The sequence below is a fragment of the Rhinatrema bivittatum genome, chromosome 6, assembly GCF_901001135.1.
Source record: "Rhinatrema bivittatum chromosome 6, aRhiBiv1.1, whole genome shotgun sequence".
NCBI lineage: Eukaryota > Metazoa > Chordata > Amphibia > Gymnophiona > Rhinatrematidae > Rhinatrema > Rhinatrema bivittatum.
This window is the reverse complement of record NC_042620.1, coordinates 350,544,603-350,563,576: the sequence shown is the minus strand read 5'-3', so window position 1 is coordinate 350,563,576 and position 18,974 is coordinate 350,544,603. Positions and strand designations below refer to the sequence as shown.

The following is an 18,974-nucleotide window of genomic DNA, read 5'->3' as shown; positions in this document are numbered from 1 at the left end:
AATATAGTAGAAGTCAGTGGAGGTACTCACAGTAGATGGTTCCTGGAGAGAGGCAGAGACCTGAGAAGCAGGGCTAGTAGAAGTCAGGCAGGAAGGCCCTCCGAGGAGCGGATAGCCGGGAACACAGGGGAGCCCCGAGGAGCGGATACTCAGAGCGTCCGAATGCCAAGACTGAATCAGGAACAGGAAGTCCTTGAATGTGGAGAATTCAGCAAGACGGAACTCCTGGCTAATTCGAGGAAGGCAAGGTCTGGTCAGATTAAATACGCTAGTAGGTTGACATCATTGGGTGGGGTGCCCACGAGGTTCCCGCCATGACATGTTCAAATGAAGCCCTTGTGTGCGCATGCATGTCTAGGTAACTCCAGGTCCAAGATGGCAGTCGGCAGCGCCCACGCTGTCCTGGGAACGCTGAAGAGGTCGGCGAGGACTGGCAGAGACCGCCATTCTTCCCAGACTTGATGGAGCGGGGAAAAAAGAGGTGAGCATGAGAAGTCTTAGCTGTCTGTGACCGACAGGTGTAACAGAAGGTGACCAGATGGTTCCAGATTATACAGGATGGGTTGAATCAGTCCAGGTTCCACTGCATTTTCAATGAATTTCTACTTCTACAAGACTATACATCACTGATGGCGAACTCCATAAACAGGCCAGGTTTCCAGGATATCCACAATGAATATGCATGAGATAGATTTGTATATAATTGAGGCAGTGCATGCAAATCTTTCTCATGCATATTCATTGTAGATATCCTGAAAACCTGGCCTGTTTGTGGCACTCAAGGACTGAAGTTCACCATTACTGCTAAAGATGAAAGGAGGAAAAAAAGCCAGGAGCAGCTCAACTTGTCTGTAGTGACCTGGAGTCAGCTCCAATATTTAATGGTCACTACATGCAGAGTGACAGAATAGTAGGCATATAACTATTAGACATGGTCACTGATACAAAATAATTAAAGCAGAAGTGCAACACTCTGGTCTTTGAAGGCAGCAAATAGGACTCATTGTCCATGTAACCAAGCTATGCAAATTCACTGGGTTTTCAAATCAAATGGATGCAATGGCTTCTGCTATAGAAGATTCATCTGGAATTGATAAAGCATTAATTTTTCCCCTCTGATTTCTCCCAATTTTCATAGTAAAAATATGCACACAAAGGTTTCTGGGATATTTGGTTAAGGCAAAATTATTTTGTTGATCCCCTAAGAAAAAGAGTCTATACAATAAAGTGAGACAAAATTATTCGTTTGTAACATCAAATTCTTAGAATAATGTATCCTTGAACAATAATTTCATTAGAGTAAAATTATGGGTCTGAGACAATCCACAGAGAAGTTAGAAAACCTAAAGTTTCTATAGCTCAGTGTCTTTCTGTAAAAATAACATTAACATGATTTTCTTGTATAGTCCCAAAGTTATTTGAAGCATTGAGGGTTAAAAGAAGGATTAGTGAACTATCTACATTTGGAAGAATTGCTAGACCAGAGGCAGCATGGATTCACCAGGGGAAGATCCTGTCAGACAAATCTGATAGACTTTTTTGATTGGGTAACCAAGGAATTGGATCAAGGAAGAGCACTCGATGTCATCTACTTGGACTTCAGCAAAGCTTTTGATACGGTTCCGCCCAGGAGACTGGTGAATAAAATAAGAAGCTTAGGAGTTGTTACGGATAAATGTGGAACCAAGACAGGTGACCGCTTAGCTTGCCTCGGGAAGACGCAGAAGACGCCAATCAGGAGCCAGCCCGCAGACAAGGTCGTCCAATTCAGTCCAGGTCTGGGTAACAGCAGATAGCACAAACCAAGAGACGAACCGGGTCAGGGTAGGCAGCAGGCAACGATATCCACCAGACAGTCCAGGTCAGGGCAGGCAGCAAACAAGCACACTCCAAGTGGCAATCAGGCAGCAGGCAACGATATCCACAAGACAGTCCAGGTCAGGGCAGGCAGCAAACAACGATATCCACAAGACAGTCCAGGTCAGAGCAGAATCAGTCCAGATCAGACGACAGCAAGCAACGCGAATCTCAGCAAGAGCACAACTAGTACTGCTTGTGGCCGAAGCAGCAAAAAGAAGAAAAAAGTCTCTTTAAATGCCCAAGCCTTCCCGCGCAGATCCAGAGCTCCGTCGGCGTCTGACGTCACAAGGGGGCGTGGCCTCATCCCGATTCATGCGGGGCCACGTCAAGGAGGAAGTAAGTGTCGAGCATGAACGCCGGCACCCGGGAACTCGGTTGCAGGTAACAGTACCCCCCTGCAAGGCCCTCCTCTCCTCTCCCTAGGTCCGGGCTTGAGAGGAAAACGCTGATGGAATTTCTTGAGCAGACGAGATGCCTGAATATTATGAACAGGCTCCCACGAATTCTCTTTGGGTCCAAAGTTCTTCCAAGAAATTAAATATTGTAGTTGTCCCCTGCATCTTCTGGAATCCAAAATGTCCTCAATCTCAAATTGATTATCATTCTGTATGAAGTGGGTATCAACCGTCCTCCTCCTGGAGGGCCAAGAAAAGATTGCAGGTTTGAGCAGGGAAATGTGGTAGGTGTCGTGAATGCGCAGAGAAGGAGGTAAGCGCAGTTGGAAGGTTACAGCATTAATCTGCTTCTCAATAGGGAAAGGCCCAATAAAGCGAGGTGCAAATTTCAAAGATGGCATGCACAATCGAAGATTGCGCGTGCTCAACCAGACGAGATCACCTGCCTGGAATCGAGGAGCCGGCCTTCTCTTTTTGTCCGCTTGGACCTTCATCTTATCAACACTCTTTAAGAGTAGTGCTCGTGTCCCTCTCCATAAACTAGTTATGGACTCAATGGTATTGTTGACCGCCGGACATATAGAAGACGTGTTCATGGGTAACGGAAGCCGAGGGTGTCTTCCAAAAACCACAAAAAAAGGAGACCTCTCTGTAGCTTGAACCCGATGATTGTTGTGACATATCTCTGCCCACACCAACAAAGAGGCCCAGTTATCTTGTCGTTTATTGACATAAGATCGAAGAAAGGTAAGTCCATTAGTTTGGGGATGATAAGCGGAAGAGAATTCAAGTTTAATCTTTAGAAATTTGCACAGTTCTGTTCAAAATTGAGCTGTAAATTGCACGCCCCTATCCAAAACAATGCTAAGAGGTAGACCATGCAGGCGAAAAATGTGTTGAATAAAGAGTCTGGCTAGTTCAGACACAGAGGGTAGTCTTGGAAGTGGAATGAAATGAGCCATTCTGGAAAAACGGTCTATCACTACCCATATCACAGTATTATTGTCTGACGCTGGAAGATCAGTGATAAAATTGGTGGCAATGTGAGTCCACGGTTGGGTGGGAACTGGCAATGGCTGAAGCCTCCGTCTAGGAGTCTTCTGGGCAGCGCAGACAGAACAGGAATCTACATAAGCCTTAATATCCTTCTTCCACTGAGGCCACCAATAATGTCTAGATACCAGATCTCTGGTCCGGGAGATCCCGGGGTGACCTGCTAATTGTGCATCATGTGCCCAACGCAGCACTTTTAACCTCAGACGTTTGGGAACCACCATCTTACCAATGGGAACCGTAACTGTAGTGGCGAGCAGAATCTTTGCAGGATCTATTATGAATCAGGGAGATTCGGGCATATCATCCAGGTTGAAGCTTCTGGAGAGAGCATCTGCCTGCAAATTCTTTTGTGCAGGTCGGAAATGGAGGACAAAATTGAATCTGCTAAAAAAAAGTGCCCAGCGAGCCTGCCGGGGATTCAACCGTTGTGCTTTCGCTAGATATTCTAAATTTTTATGATCTGTATAGACAGTTACAATATGTCGGGAACCCTCTAGGAGATGATGCCATTATTCAAAGGCTAATTTTATGGCCAAGAGTTCCCGATCTCCAATGGTATAATTCTTTTCAGCAGATGAAAATTTTTTTGAAAAGAAGGCGCATGTCACCATTTTCCCATCATCCGTCGGCTGTAACAAAACTGCACCAACCCCCACAGCAGAAGCATCCACTTCAAGAATAAAAGGTTTGTTGGAGTCGGGGCGCCGACTCCAACAATTCATCCGATTCATCCTTGATGAATTCCTGTTTTAGTCTAAGAAAAGCATGAACAGCCTCTTCTGGCCAATTCTGAATGGGTGCTCCTTTCTTAGTGAGAGCAGTCAGAGGAGCCACTAATGACGAAAAATCTGGAATAAATTGTCTATAGTAATTAGAGAATCCCAGAAATCTTTGCAAGGCTTTCAATCCCGTAGGTTGCGGCCAGTTCAAAATGGCTTTGAGCTTATCCGGGTCCATAGATAATCCTTTATTGGAGATAATATATCCTAAGAATGGTAACTGGGTCTTATGAAACATGCACTTCTCTAATTTGGCATAAAGTTTATGTTTTCTGAGGCGTTGAAGAACCTGTCGCATGTGCTCCTGATGTTGTTCCATGTTGTCGGAGAATATCAAAATATCGTCCAAATAGACAATGACATGAGAATAGAGAATGTCACGGAATATATCATTGATCATGGCCTGAAATACGGCAGGAGCATTACAAAGTCCAAACAGCATTACCCTGTATTCATAATGTCCATCATGTGTATTAAAGGCCGTCTTCCACTCACCTCCCTCTCGAATTCTAATAAGGTTGTAGGCCCCTCGTAAGTCCAGCTTCGTAAAGATTTGAGCTCCTTTAATCCGATCAAATAATTCTGAAATAAGAGGAATAGGGTATCTATTCTTTCTAGTGATATTGTTCAACCCTCGATAATCAATACAAGGTCTTAAAGTTCCATCTGTTTTCTTTACAAAAAAGAATCCTGCCCCAGCAGGTGAGGTGGAAGGTCTTCTAAATCCCCATGCTAAATTCTCCTGAATATATTGAGTCAAGGCTGCTGATTCCGGTTCAGATAGGGCGTAAATCCTGACCCTGGGAGGAACCTTCCCTGGAAGAATGTCAATGGCACAATCATAGTCTCGATGAGGTGGTAGTGACTCTGCCTGTTGTTGGCTAAAGACGTCCGCAAATTCCTCATACGGGGCAGGAATAGGTGAAGAAAGCGGTGTATGGTGGATTTGACAATTCTGAAGTTTCTTTAAACAGTTCTGAAAACAGAAGGGACTCCAAGTCGCCAATTGTAGAGAAGCCCAGTCCAGTCAGGGTTCATGCATTCATAACCAGGTTAGGCCCAAAATTACTTGGTTGACTGAAGAGGGGAGAACATAGAGTTGAATACTCTCTTGATGAAGAACCCCGGAAGTCATAAGGACGGGTTTGGTAATTTGAGAGATTCGAATGCCCAGGGGCTGTCCAGATACAGGTAACCGAAAGAGGAATAGGTAGCGACTCCACAGGAATTTGATGACTCTTAACCCGGCTCTCCTCTATGAAATTACCTGCCGCCCTGAGTCTATGAAAGCCTGGAATGTAATAGGTTCCTGTTTAATGGTGATGGTTACTGGAATCAGTAGCTGGGGAGAGGGAATAGTGGGACCCAGGGAGGCCTCTCCTACCTGACCTAGGTCCGAGAGTTTCCCGATTTGTTAGGACATTTGTTAACAAAATGACCTGCCCGAGCACAGTACATACAAAGATTCTTCAATCTTTGCCGCTGCCGTTCCTCCAGAGATAATCGGAATCTATCAATCTGCATGGGTTCCTCGGTGTTAACGGACTCCTCAGGCGGCCGTGGTGTGACGATAGGTTGTTGGAAGGTTGGAGCAAACCGAAATGTTCTCTGGTTGGCCGAACGCTCTCGGGCTCTCTCTTGAAACCGTAAATCCAAACGAATAGCTAAGCGGATAAGTTCCTCTAGGGGTTCCGGGGGATCCCTCCCCGCCAATTCATCCTTTATACTTTCAGGCAATGCTTGTCGAAAGATAGTGGTGAGACTGTCCTCTCCCCAAGCTAGCTCCGCTGCCAAGGTCCGAAATTGAATGGCATATTCACCCACTGAGCGGGAGCCTTGTTTGATCTGTAGTAATTCATTGGCCGCAGAAGTCGATCATCCTGGTTCATCAAAAATGAGACGAAATTCTTTCAAAAATCTGTCCAGATTGTTAAGGATGGGGTCAATTCTCTCCCATAACGGCGAGGCCCAAATCAGGGCGGAACCCTCCAACAATGACAGGATGAAGGTAACCTTAGTTTTATCTGAGGGGAACGAAGATGGCTGAAGAGAAAAGTACATTTGACACTGATTAATGAAGCCTCGACATTGTGCAGAAGTTCCGTTGAAACGCGGTGGAGGAGGTAGCCGTATAGGGTTAGGTGAAGCGTCGACGGGGGCTACTGAAGGTGCAGGTGTGTGTGCAATGGCATCCATGCGTGTGTCGAGCCAGTCGAGGACTCCAGTAACTTGATCAAGAACCCCCTGCTGTTGTTGTAGCCGGGATGCCAAACCGGGAATAGCCTGAAGGGCGGTCAAATCAACTGGTTCCATGGCTTCGGCCAACTGTTACGGATAAATGTGGAACCAAGACAGGTGACCGCTTACCTTGCCTCAGGAAGACGCAGAAGACGCCAATCAGGAGCCAGCCCGCAGACAGGGTCGTCCAATTTATTCCAGGTCTGGGTAACAGCAGATAGCTGTTAATTCACAAATCCATCTACAATCATCTGCATCTTGACCTCAAATTCCCTCTCAATCTCCATATTACAAACAGACTGACCAGAGAAGTATATAAAGGAACCCTACAGGCCCCACCTACAAAAGCTACATGCCTCACCTCGACCAAAGATCGATCCTTCTCAACAGCAGGCCCAGCTATCTGGAACAACATCCCATATGACCTCAGACTGGAACCCTGCCTATTAACATTTAGAAAAAAACTCAAGACCTGGCTTTTCCACCAGGCCTTCTCAAATCCCTCAGACACACATTAATCAACCAAATACCCTTTTTGAACAAAGGATCTCCTACTAACTTCAAGTTCTGAATAAGAACCTACCCTGACTCTTTAACTGTTCTTAATATCCTAACCACTACGTTCCTTAGACTTTTTCTTTCTAGCAGTCTTGCTTCCAAGTTTACTACCCTTGTTGAATGTAACTTTTTTCTTCCTGTTTTTTACCTAGGTTCTTGTTACAGTTCCCCCTTTCGATGTAAACCGATCTGATATGGTCCTCAACCATGAAGGTCGGTATAGAAAAAGTGTTAAATAGCACAAACCAAGAGACGAACCGGGTCAGGTCAGGCAGCAGGCAATGATATCCACCAGACAGTCCAGGTCAGGGCAGGCAGCAAACAAGCACACTCCAAATGGCAACCCAGGACAGGGCAGGCAGCAGGCAATGATATCCACAAGACAGTCCAGGTCAGGGCAGGCAGCAAACAACGATATCCACAAGACAATCCAGGTCAGGGCAGGCAGCAAACAACGATATCCACAAGACAGTCCAGGTCAGAGCAGGCAGCAAACAATGATATCCACAAGACAGTCCAGGTCAGAGCAGAATCAGTCCAGATCAAACGACAGCAAGCAACACGAATCACAGCAAGAGCACAACTAGTATTGCTTGTGGCCAAAGCAGCGAAAAGAAGAAAAAAGTCTCTTTAAATGCCCAAGCCTTCCCGCGCAGATCCAGAGCTCCGTCGGTGACTGACATCACAAGGGGGCGTGGCCTCGTCCCGATTCACGCGGGGCCGCGTCATTGAGGAAGTAAGTCTCGAGCATGAACGCCGGCACCCGGGAACTCGGTTGCAGGTAACAGGAGTGAGTGCCAAGGTGGTGGCCTGGATTGCAAACTGGTTGATGGACAGAAGACAATGTATGATGGTAAATGAAACTTACTCTGAAGAGAGAGCGGTGTTGAGTGGAGTGCTGCAAGGGTCGGTGTTGGGACCGGTCCTTTTCAATATCTTTGTGAGCGACATTGCGGACGGGATAGAAGGTAAGGTTTGTCTTTTTGCGGATGACACTAAGATCTGCAACAGAGTGGACACGCAGGAAGGAGTGGAGAGAATGAGATGGGATTTAAGGAAACTGGAAGAGTGGTCGAAGATATGGCAGCTGAGTTTCAATGCCAAGAAGTGCAGAGTCATGCATATGGGGTGCGGAAATCTGAAAGAACTGTATTCAATGGGGGGAGAAGGGCTGATGTGCACGGGACAGGAGAGAGACCTTGGGGTGATAGTATCTAACGATCTGAAGTCGGCGAAACAATGTGACAAGGCGATAGCTCAAACCAGAAGAATGCTGGGCTGCATAGAGAGAGGAATATTGAGTAAGAAAAGGGAAGTGATTATCCCCTTGTACAGGTCCTTGGTGAGGCCACACCTGGAGTACTGTGCTCAGTTCTGGAGACCGTATCTCCAAAGGGACAGAGACAGGATGGAGGCGGTCCAGAGAAGGGTGACCAAAAAGGTGGATGATCTTCATCAAATGACTTATGAGGAGAGACTGAAGAATCTAACTATGTACACCCTGGAGGAAAGGAGGAGCAGGGGTGATATGATACAGACTTGAAAGGTTTTAATGATCCAAAGACAATGACAAACCTTTTCCGTTGCAAAAAAATCAGCAGAACCAGGGGTCACGATTTAAAACTCCAGGGAGGAAGACTCAGAATCAATGTCAGGAAGTATTTCTTCACGGAGAGGGTGGTGGATGCCTGGAACGCCCTTCCAGAGGAACTGGTAAAGACCAAAACTGTGAAGGATTTCAAAGGGGCGTGGAATAAATACTGTGGATCCATAAAGTCTAGAGGATGTGAAGGAAGAGAAGAGGCATGGGGGTGGCTTGCGGGAATGATGGCTACTACCTGGAGATGAATATCCTTATTCAATAAACATACACACGGTTAATGCGACTCCAACATTGCTCTATGCTTCAATGGCAAGAGGAAATATGGAAAAAAGGATTTGCATCCACATAAAAGCAGAGGAGTAGCTTGCTTGTTATGGTGGTTACTACCCCAAACCAAAAATACCTGATACTTCACTTTCAATGCATATCCAGCATAGCTCTCTGCTTCAACGGCAGGGGGAATGAAGAAAAGATGTTTTATATTCAGACATCTACCAACAAGGACTGAACTACATAGTCTGTGTAAAAACAAATAAGCATGGGTGTAGCTTGTTTGTTATGGCAGTTACTACCCCAAATCAGGCCTGATTCTTCACTTAGAATACATATCCAGCGCAGCTTACTGCTTCAACGGCAGAGGGAATGAAGAAAAGATTATGTATATTCAAACAACCAACAAGGACTGAATTGAACAGGCTGGGTAAACAAGAGTGGGAGTAGCTTGCTTATTACGGCGGTTACTACCCCAAACCAATTAGCTGGATACTTCACTTAGATGCAGCTCCAGCACTGCTATCTATGATGGCGGGGGTGGAAGGGAAATAGAACCAAAAACATTATTTAAAGGGACAAGAGTAACAGAAAAGTATGAAAAAATAAAAATGTGAAAGTTTGCTGGACAGACTGGATGGACCGTTTGGTCTTCTTCTGCCGTCATTTCTATGTTTCTATATTAGGAAGAAGTAGCAAACATGCTTCAATGGAAAGGGAATTCTATAAGATGGGGTCATGATAAGTGGCTCAAAGGGATTAGCCCAGGGATAACTTAAGGAAAAGGGTGCTTAAATGTATGGAAAGGCCTCCCAGTGGAGACATGAGCAGTATCAGAATTCAAGAAACTATGGGCTAATCACAAAGGGTCCTAAATTGAAAGGAAGTGAAGGGGAAGCCAGAGAACAAGAGATCTGTAGTGTGAGAATGGCTGAACAGACCTCACTCTCCTGGAGTCACAAAACACACTGACTCCAGCCTTTCTGAAGTAATATTCACTTTATCCACATTCAAACAGACAATGCTGAGAATCATTGCCTACCCTTTTCAGTAATCAGCTTACACACAGGCCGATACAGTAAAGCGCGGCCACGGTTACCCTGCTTCTAACCCGCTTTGTACCCACAATTTGGCCGTGTAAGTCCAACCCGCGATTCACTGTCCCTTTTAACCCATCCTTACCGCTTCTTGAAATCAACGGGTAACCCTTTCCGCCCGCGGCATGTATATGATATGTAAACGATCAGATTAGCTATTCCCTCCGATCCAGTAACGTGCGCCCCGATTATCGCCTTTTTAACCTGCAGTTTTGCCGCGTGTTTAACCTGTTAATTTACCGCCTACCCTTACCCCTGCATTAGTGTGGAGCGTCAGGCAAGCCCCAGCAGAGAAAGACGAAATTTCACGGGCAAACTTTCCTGTGAGGCTTCAGCAGCCCAGGGCAGATCGGGCGCTCCCCATGCAAGGCGGCTTCCAGCAGCCCCCACCGGCGAATGTGCATGAGCGCATGCAAATGATTGCTTCACTGCCTGACCCCCTCACCCCTGGGACAAGACCTTTAGAGGAGCCAGGATTGGGCAAACTTTCCCCCAGCTCCCGCTCACCTGCCCTGGACGCGTCCATGGGTGCCGGTCTCCCGTGCGGGGAGCGCTGACAGCTCCGGAGCAGCCCCAGTCCTCTCTCCCCTCCTCCCGGGTGCAGCGCGGCTTCAGCAGCCCGGGGCGGATCGGGCGCTCCCGATGCGAGGCGGCTTCCAGCAGCCCTCGCCGGTGAAGGTGCATGAGCGCACGCTGTGACCTGAGCGCCCGGCTGGACGTCCAAGGTCACGGCATGTGCTCATGGCAGCGAAGTGCATGAATGCACACCGTGACCTGAGCACCCGGCTGGACGTCCGAGGTCACGGCGTGTGCTCATGCACGTACAGGCGGGCGTTCCTGCACCTTTGCTGGCGGGGGCTGCTGGAAGCCACGCCTCGCATGGGGAGCGCCCGATCCACCCCGGGCTGCTGCTGAAGCCGCTCGGGAGGAAGGGATAGAGGACTGGGGCTGCTCCGGAGCTGCCAGCGCACCCGCACGGGAGACCGGCACCCATGGACGCGGCCAGGGCAGGTGAGCAGGGGCAGGGGGAGTTTGCCCGATCCTGGCTCCTCTAAAGGTCTTGACCCGGGCGGTGAGGGGGTCATGCAGTGAAGCAATTATTTACACAGGACAACAAAACAAACTGCACCAGCCCTTCTCCTGTATCCACTTCCTGGTACCTGTCATTTCAAATGTCATTTGAAATAACATTTGAAATGACAGGTACCAGCGCACCCAGGATACTGTATAGACGCTGTGTAGCGCTCTATACAGTAAAATGGATTGCGCTTCATGGACGCGCTTTGGACGCGGCTTGCATTTGCATGCCATTTAAATACTATATCGAGCGGTGTGTGATCCGGACTGTGTGTGCAGCAAACGAGGGTGCGCCTGGAACTACCGCACTCTTTCTTCTGCGTCCTTTCTGTATCGGCCTGACACAGGGTTGTAGACTGTCTTCCCTCTGAACAGTGTACCTGAACTCCCTTCTGGCTTGGACAGTATAGTTTAATAGGAGCTGCCTCTCCTGGAGATGACAGGTCTCTCAAACCCAGCTGGGCTTACACTCTTATCCCTGCCCCACCCACAGAGCTCTCTTCCTCTGTGGGATTTAAGGTGGATCGGTATCTAGCCTGGTCCTGAACATCCCTAGCTCATCCTTTAATTTATAAGCAGGAGCCACTTTCACACTAAAAAAAAAAAAAAAATCAGCCTTTTCACTTCACGAATTCCCCACACCTTATTGAGAGTTTATTCATTCCCTTATAGGCCACTACCAGATATATAGTTAATACATTTAAAGGACCCTAATTAGTCACATTCCTACTCCCATAGCAGCTTAAACTAGGAACTGAGCAAATTTGAGATGAAGGCAGCAGTCCAGCAGCAAGAGGGGGGCCTCTCAGTCTTTTCAATCAAGTGTCACATGTATGATTTTTTACCCGCCAGTGAGAAGTTGTACATGTGCATCCGATGCAGAGAGCTCCTGTCTCTCAGAGAACGAGTCCAATCTCTGGAGGCTAGAGTGGTAGTCCTGGAGAAGCTGAGGCAGGCAGAGAGGTATATAGATGAGACCTTCAGGGACATAGTAGCCAGTCCCAACTTCAGACTGGCAGCCCTTGTACTGCCTTGGAGGAAGAAAATCTTATGATCGGAGAACATCAACCTGGTGCAGCAGGAAAGGATCCTGTAGCAAGAACCTGCTCTCCAGGTGGTGCATTGTCCTCTCACATCTACTGCCCAGGAGGGAAGGGTTAGGTCGGCCATCATAGTTGGTGATTCGATTATTAGGAATATAGACAACTGGATGGCTGGTGGGCGTGAGGATCTCCTGGTAACATGTCTACCTGGTGCAAAGGTGGCGGACCTCTCGCGTCACCTAAATAGGATTTTAGACAGTGCTGAAGAGGAGCCGGCAGTCATGGTGCATGTGGGCATCAAGAACATAGGAAAATGTTGGAGGGAGGTTCTGGAAACCAAATTTAGGCTCTTAAGTAGAAAGCTGAAATCCAGAACCTTCAGGGTAGCATTCTCTGAAATGTTCCCTGTTCCCCACGCAGGTTCCCAGAGGCAGGCAGAGCTCTGGAATCTCAATGCGTGAATGATATGATGGTGCAAGGAAGAGGGATTTAGTTTTGTAAGGATCTGGGGAACCTTTTGGGGAAGGGGGAGTCTTTTCCGAAGGGATGGGCTCCACCTTAACCAGGGTGGAACCAGGCTGTTGGCGCTAACCTTTAAAAAGGAGATAGAGCAGCTCTTAAACTAGAACAAAGGGGAAAGCTGACAGTCGCTCAGCAGCATATGTTTTGGAGAGAGGTATCTTCAAAGGATACTAATGATGCATTAGAATTAGGGCATCCCAACAGTATGCATTAGAAACTCACCTGAGCTAAAAGATTCTAATGTATCCCTTACAATTAAAAAGCAGAATGAAAATACAAACAAAAAACACACTTTGAAATGTTTGTATGCTAATTTTTTTTTAATTTATTTAAAATCTTTTCAATACTGTCGTATACCGCACATAATTTCATGTTGCTTAAATGTGTTAAATTATATTAACTAAACAGGTGCCATCAAATACTGTAACATAGTTTCATATTAAATATTACTTAGTGGTTGTGATAAGTCATGCCAGAAGTCTAAGAAGTAAGATGGGAGAATTAGAATGTATAGCAGTGAATGATGACAAAGACTTAATTGGCATCTCAGAGACATGGTGGAAAGAGGATAACCAATGTAACAGTGCTAAACTGGGGTACAAATTATATCACAATAATAGAGAGGAACATCTGGGAGGCGGGGTGGCACTTTATGTCCAGGATGGTATAGAGTCCAACAGGATAAAGATCCTGCATGAGACTAAATGCACAATCAACTCTTTATGGGTAGATGTGTGTTGGGGAATAGTAATAGGAATATATTAAGGTCCACCTGGCCAAGATGGTGAGACGGACAGTGAAATACAAAGAGACATTAGGGAAGGTAACCAAATTGGTAGTGCAGTAATAATGGGAGATTTCAATTACCCCAATATTGACTAGGTAAATGTAACATCAGGTCATGCTAGAGAGATAAAGTTCCTGGATGGAATAAATGACAGTTTTATGGAGCAATTGGTTCAGGAATCGATGAGGGAGCAATTTTAGATCTACTCAGTGGAGCACAGGATTTGGTGAGAGAGGTAACAGTGGTGGGGTCGCTTGTGCGAATTCGATAGTGATCATAATATGATTAAATTTGAATTAATGACTGGAAGGGGGATCGTAAGTAAATCCACGGCTCTAGTGCTAAACTTTCAAAAGGGAAACTTTGAAAAATGAGAAAAATAGAAAAAAACTGAAAGTAGCAGCTACAAAGGTAAAAAGTGTGCAAGAGGCATAGACATTGTTAAAAAATACCATCCTAGAAGCACAGTCCAGATGTATTCCACACATTAAGAAAGGTGGAAGGAAGGCAAATGATTACCAGCATGGTTAAAAAGTAAGGTGAAAAAGGCTATTTTAGCCAAAAGATCTTCATTCAAAAATTGGAAGAAGGATCCAGCAGAAGAAAATAGGATAACGCATAAGCATTGGCAAGTTAAATGTAAAACACTGATAAGACAGGCTAAGAGAGAATTTGAAAAGAAGTTGGCCGTAGAGGCAGAAAATCACAGTAAAAACTTTAAAAAATATATTCGAAGTAGAAAGCCTGCCAAGGAGTCAGTTGGCTGGTCGAGTCACAGAAAAAGGAATAGGAGAGAAAGGGCCTTGATGGAGGGGGGGGGGGGGGAGGAATAAGAGAAAGAGAGGGGCATGATGCAGGGAGGAATAGGATAAAGAGAATCATGAAGGGAGGGAGAAATAGGAGAGAGAGGGAATACAAGATGGGAGGGAAGGGATGCAGAGAGAGGGAAATAGGCCTGGGGATGAAAAGGTGGGGGCCAGGGAAAAGGGGGCAGAGTACCTTGGATCAGAGCCATAGCTAGCCTATGGCCGATATGGCCTCGGCTAGAGACGCCATTCACCAGGGGTGCAATTGTGCTGAAGTATCGGCTGCCTCCTCCTGTCCCCTGTAGTGAGAAGTAGCACATCCTGAGGAGCTGTTAGATGTATGAAACTCCTCCTCCCTCTTCTCGCCATGGCAGTGATGAGTAGCAGCTCATAGACCACAAGAAGCATCTGGTTCATTCTCCTTCTTCTCTGCCCCAACAGTGATAAGCAGCCCGGCCTTGGGGCTATAAAATGTGTCAGCCTCCTCCTCCCATTCTCTGCCCTGGCAGTGAGGAACAGTATGGCCTGCAGGGCCGTGAGAAACATTGGCCTTCTCTTCCTTCACCCTGCTTAGGCAGTGAGAAACAGCGCAGCCATCAGAACAGCAAAAAGTGGCCTCTTCCACCCTCACCACGGCACCCAGCCCCCCACCCCCCCACCCCCGGCAGTGCGAAACAGCACAGCCCACGGGGTGTAAGAAACATCAGCCTCCCTCTGCATACTCTAGCCCACCCTCCAAATTAGAACAGGAGCTGCATTGCACAAAGGAAGGCTAGAAGAAAGCTGGAGTCTGCTAGATCCTGGGGCTGAAGGAGGAGGCTGCCACTCCCTCTTGTTCTTCCAGAAGGGAAAACAAAGACCGTGTGTGTGTGTGTGTGTGTGTGTGTGTATTTGTGTCTGACTGAACATATGAGAGAGAGAGCATATGAGCGTGTGTATGTGTGTGTTTTTCTCTGAGAATATGAGAGTGAGAGCATATGAGCATGTGCGTGTATGTGTGTGTGTGTGTGTGTTGGTCTCTGACTGAGCATATGAGAGAGAGCATATGAGCATGTGTGTGTGTATATGGTTGAGCATGTGACACAGAGAGGGAATGAGAATGTATAGAAACAGCTGAGCATGAGAGAGAGAGCAAACGAGTATATTTGTGTGTATATGATTGAGCATGTGAGAGAGAGTGTATCTGCGTATGATTGAGCATATGAGAAAAGCGCATGAGCGAGTGTGTATACATGGTTGATTATGTGAAAGAGAGCTTGGAGAAAGAGTTTGTGTGCAATAAATCTGCTTCCCCACCCCAACTGCTAATCCACAATAATTTCAGATATTTTGGAAATTAAAAGTTCCCAGGTATGAAAAGCAAGGGATTGTTTTTTTCTTCCAGGACAAGCAGGATGGTAGTCCTCACATGTGGGTGATATCATCAGGATGGAGCCCAATCACGGAACACTTTTGTCAAAGTTTCTAGAACTTTGACTGGCACACTGAGCATGCCCAGCATGCCCCTAATCCTGCATCCAGCAGGGGTCCCCTTTCAGTCCTTTTTTTTTTCGCGTAGCAGTAGCCTCGCGGATCTTTGGAGCTCTGTGAGAATTTCTCACAACTTTTCCTCATGGAAAATAACTTTTCCCGTCGATAGCAGGGCTGAATTAGCTATGCTGTCTTGGGACTGTCAGTCTTGCGTCGGAGGTGGAGCTTTCCAAAGCTGATACAGAGCTTTGCTCTGTGTGGCTGCGCGAGTGTTCCCACGCAGAAAACAGCTTCTCCTCAGTCTGTCTTTTCCGCGAGCGGGAACGCACGCGGAGCCTCGACTCTCATCAGATTCCACAAAGAGATTAGAAAGACTTCTCAAATTTGACCCACAGTCATCAATAGCAAGTATGCTACAGCAATCCGGTTTTAAACCTTGAGGTTGTGGGAAAATAATGTCCATAATGGATGGACATGGTGCCTGTTATTTATGCTTAGGCCCGAATCACAACCAGACAATCTGTGTACATTGTGGTCGTATGTCGCCGCGAGCGAGGCACCAGAGAGCAGCAAAAATTGAGCGACTAAAAACTATTGCTGAAGCTGGTTCCCCCCCCGTCGGAGGACCACTCCTCCCCAGGTCCGCGGTCGAAGCATGCGCCGACCGCGCGAAGGGCAGTGTCACTGGAACCAAATACCACTAAGAAACTGAAAGTTTCTTCAAAGCATCGACATGGTTTAAAAACATCGACGCATCACAAAGAAGACTCGGCTGAGTCCTCATCTGCGTTGAAGACATGCGCCGGACCAGACTCCTCGAAGCATGCTCTGGATCAACATGCGTCGACTTCATCGAAACATCACAAAAAAAAAGACTATCGCTCGACTCACTTACTGACGCAAACATCGAAGCGGGTGCCAGATCATCATTCGAAGCAAACCTCAATGCAAGTTTCGATGCATACTCCGTCGTTTGCGTCGACACAAAAAGAAAAACATTCTTCGACGCATATTTCAGAACCGCAGGCAAGCACCTCGACACCATCGAAGCAACCAGTGAAACAGCTTCAACTATATCACTCGAAGCATTCTACTTATACCCTAGGCCACTTACCTCATGAGCCATCAACTCATCCACCGTCTCATCCACAAAAGACGTTGGAAAATCCCCAGTTGCCTTCTACTTCACCACCTTCTGTGCATTCTCTGCAAAGACAGGGCCCCCCGGGGAAGGAGTCACCTATCGACTCAGAAGAGGATTTGGTTAGGGTATTCTCTTACTCTCCATCTTTATCATCTTCAGAAAACATTTTTTCAGACATCGTCTGTATCGAAAAGACGACGGGCCTTGCCTCAATTGCAAGATCCCTTACATAAGCGTCCCAAAATACAAGAAACAATCATATTACCAAAACATCCACCACATAATAAGGACTCAGATATTTTATTGGCGGCAATTCCAGCCAATCTATCTTCTCCGTCACTTCCACAGCTTCAGATTCCGGAGGATACTCAGAGAGTGATAACTCAATTATCACACGCTTTCTCAGATTTCCTATCCTCTTTTCACACAGGATTTGGACTCCCTGCACCAACTCCTATTACCCCAATGGGGGAAACTCCAATTTTACCACCACTGGATACTCCTCCAAAAGTTCCAGATCAAACACCACAGACGGAACCACCGGTGAAACCACAGTTCTCACCTCAACCTTCAACGCCTCGACCGGATACTTCACCTCCAGTGACAAATCAACCGGATTCAATTCCAACATCACCAGGATCATCCACAGGGTATCCTTCAGACCCTCTGGAAGATCCTCAGGAAACATACTCGCCCCCTGAAGACTTGGCGTACTCTAAGTTCATAGATAAGGTGCATAAACAGCAAGATCCCAGGTCAGAGACATTAGGGTTGTTGAAAATCTTTGACCTTCCTTCAGACCCTTCAGCTCTGCCACCTCACAAAGTTCTTGATTCTGTCCTTGAGAAATCTTGGCAGACACCATATTTCATAACCCGGTATCCAGAAAAACAGACATCAAATACAGGATGCAACAATCAAGTTTTTACTCTACGACTCAATTGTCACACAATTTAATTGTGGTTGAATCTGCTATGCAGATAGCCAAAAAATTGAGGCTTCACTCGAATACACCACCAGGAAAGGACAACAAATGTCTGGATGATTTCGGGAATGAGTTTTCCAATCATCCATGTTGGGTGCAAGAATACACCAGCACCAATTCTATATAGTCCAGTATTTTTTCGAGACTCTACAACAGCTCAAGGCAACCATACTGGACTCTGACCCAACGTCACAGCCTTTTCAACTGGTACAGAACATGGAAGAAGGGATCACACACCTTTTACGAACAGTATATGAAGATTTTGAATCATCTTCCAGGACCTCAGCATTAGCCATTGCCGCCAGCCGCCTAGCATGGCTAAAGGCTAGTGCCATACGTGAAGACATACACGAAAAACTAGCAAACCTTCCCTGTCGGAGTGATAATCTGTTTGGAGATAGACTCCAGGAAACGGTAGCTCAACTAAAAGAGCAGAATGTGGCAGTGCAAGCATTAATAATTTCTGCTATGTATGGTTCATTTTTTCATCACTACTTTGCGCCAAGTAGAAGACCACCATATCAGAGACGCCCATTCAGGTCTTATCCATTGTACAAACCACAACCTTATCCACAACCATCTTGCCAGCCCCCTCAAAATAATCAACAATGCAGGGGTCATCCACGTACGCAAAGACAACAAGGACAGCAGTCGGCCATGACTGCAAAACAACTTCTTTTTAGTGTTCACGGGGCCACCACCCCCCACGGCTGTGGGAGGCAGAATCTCAGCATTCAAAGAGGTCTGGCATACAATCACATCCGACCGCTGGTTACTGGAGATAGTATCCAAGGGTTATCAATTGCATTTCCAATCCAAGCCTATTCTTCCTCATCTAGCTGCCAACATAGGCAATTACTCAAATCACCTTCATTTGATGACAGAACTTTCACAGCTCAAAAAACAATGAGCAATAAGAACTCTACCATCACACCTTCACAATATGGGATTTTACTCCCCAGATTTCCTAATTCCCAAGAAATCAGGCGGCTTAAGACCAATTTTAGACTTACGCAACCTAAACAAACATCTAATCAAAGAAAAATTCAAAATGGTCTCACTCAAAACAATTCTTCCATTCCTTCAGCCCAATGTTTGGATGTGCTCACTAGACCTCAAGGGTGCATATGGACATATTCCAATGTGCCCTTCTTCATGGAAATACCTTTGTTTCCAATACAAACACCAACATTACCAATACAAGGTTCTCCCCTTCGGCCTCTCATCAGCCCCACGGGTCTTCACAAAATGCATGGCAGTGGTGGTAGCCCACCTCCGGCAACA

At 46.5% G+C, this 18,974-nt stretch overlaps 1 protein-coding gene across 1 annotated transcript in view; it reads left to right on the top strand.

Moving 5' to 3' along the window:
* The window catches only part of LOC115094735 (adhesion G-protein coupled receptor G4-like), a 225,188-nt gene extending 207,782 nt beyond the window's left edge, over nt 1-17,406 (top strand). The window contains exon 9 of the mRNA XM_029607994.1: nt 17,136-17,406. Coding sequence (XP_029463854.1) covers nt 17,136-17,406 — 271 coding nt within the window. The remainder of the gene's footprint in view (nt 1-17,135) is intronic.
* The last annotated feature ends 1,568 nt before the right edge of the window (nt 17,407-18,974 follow it).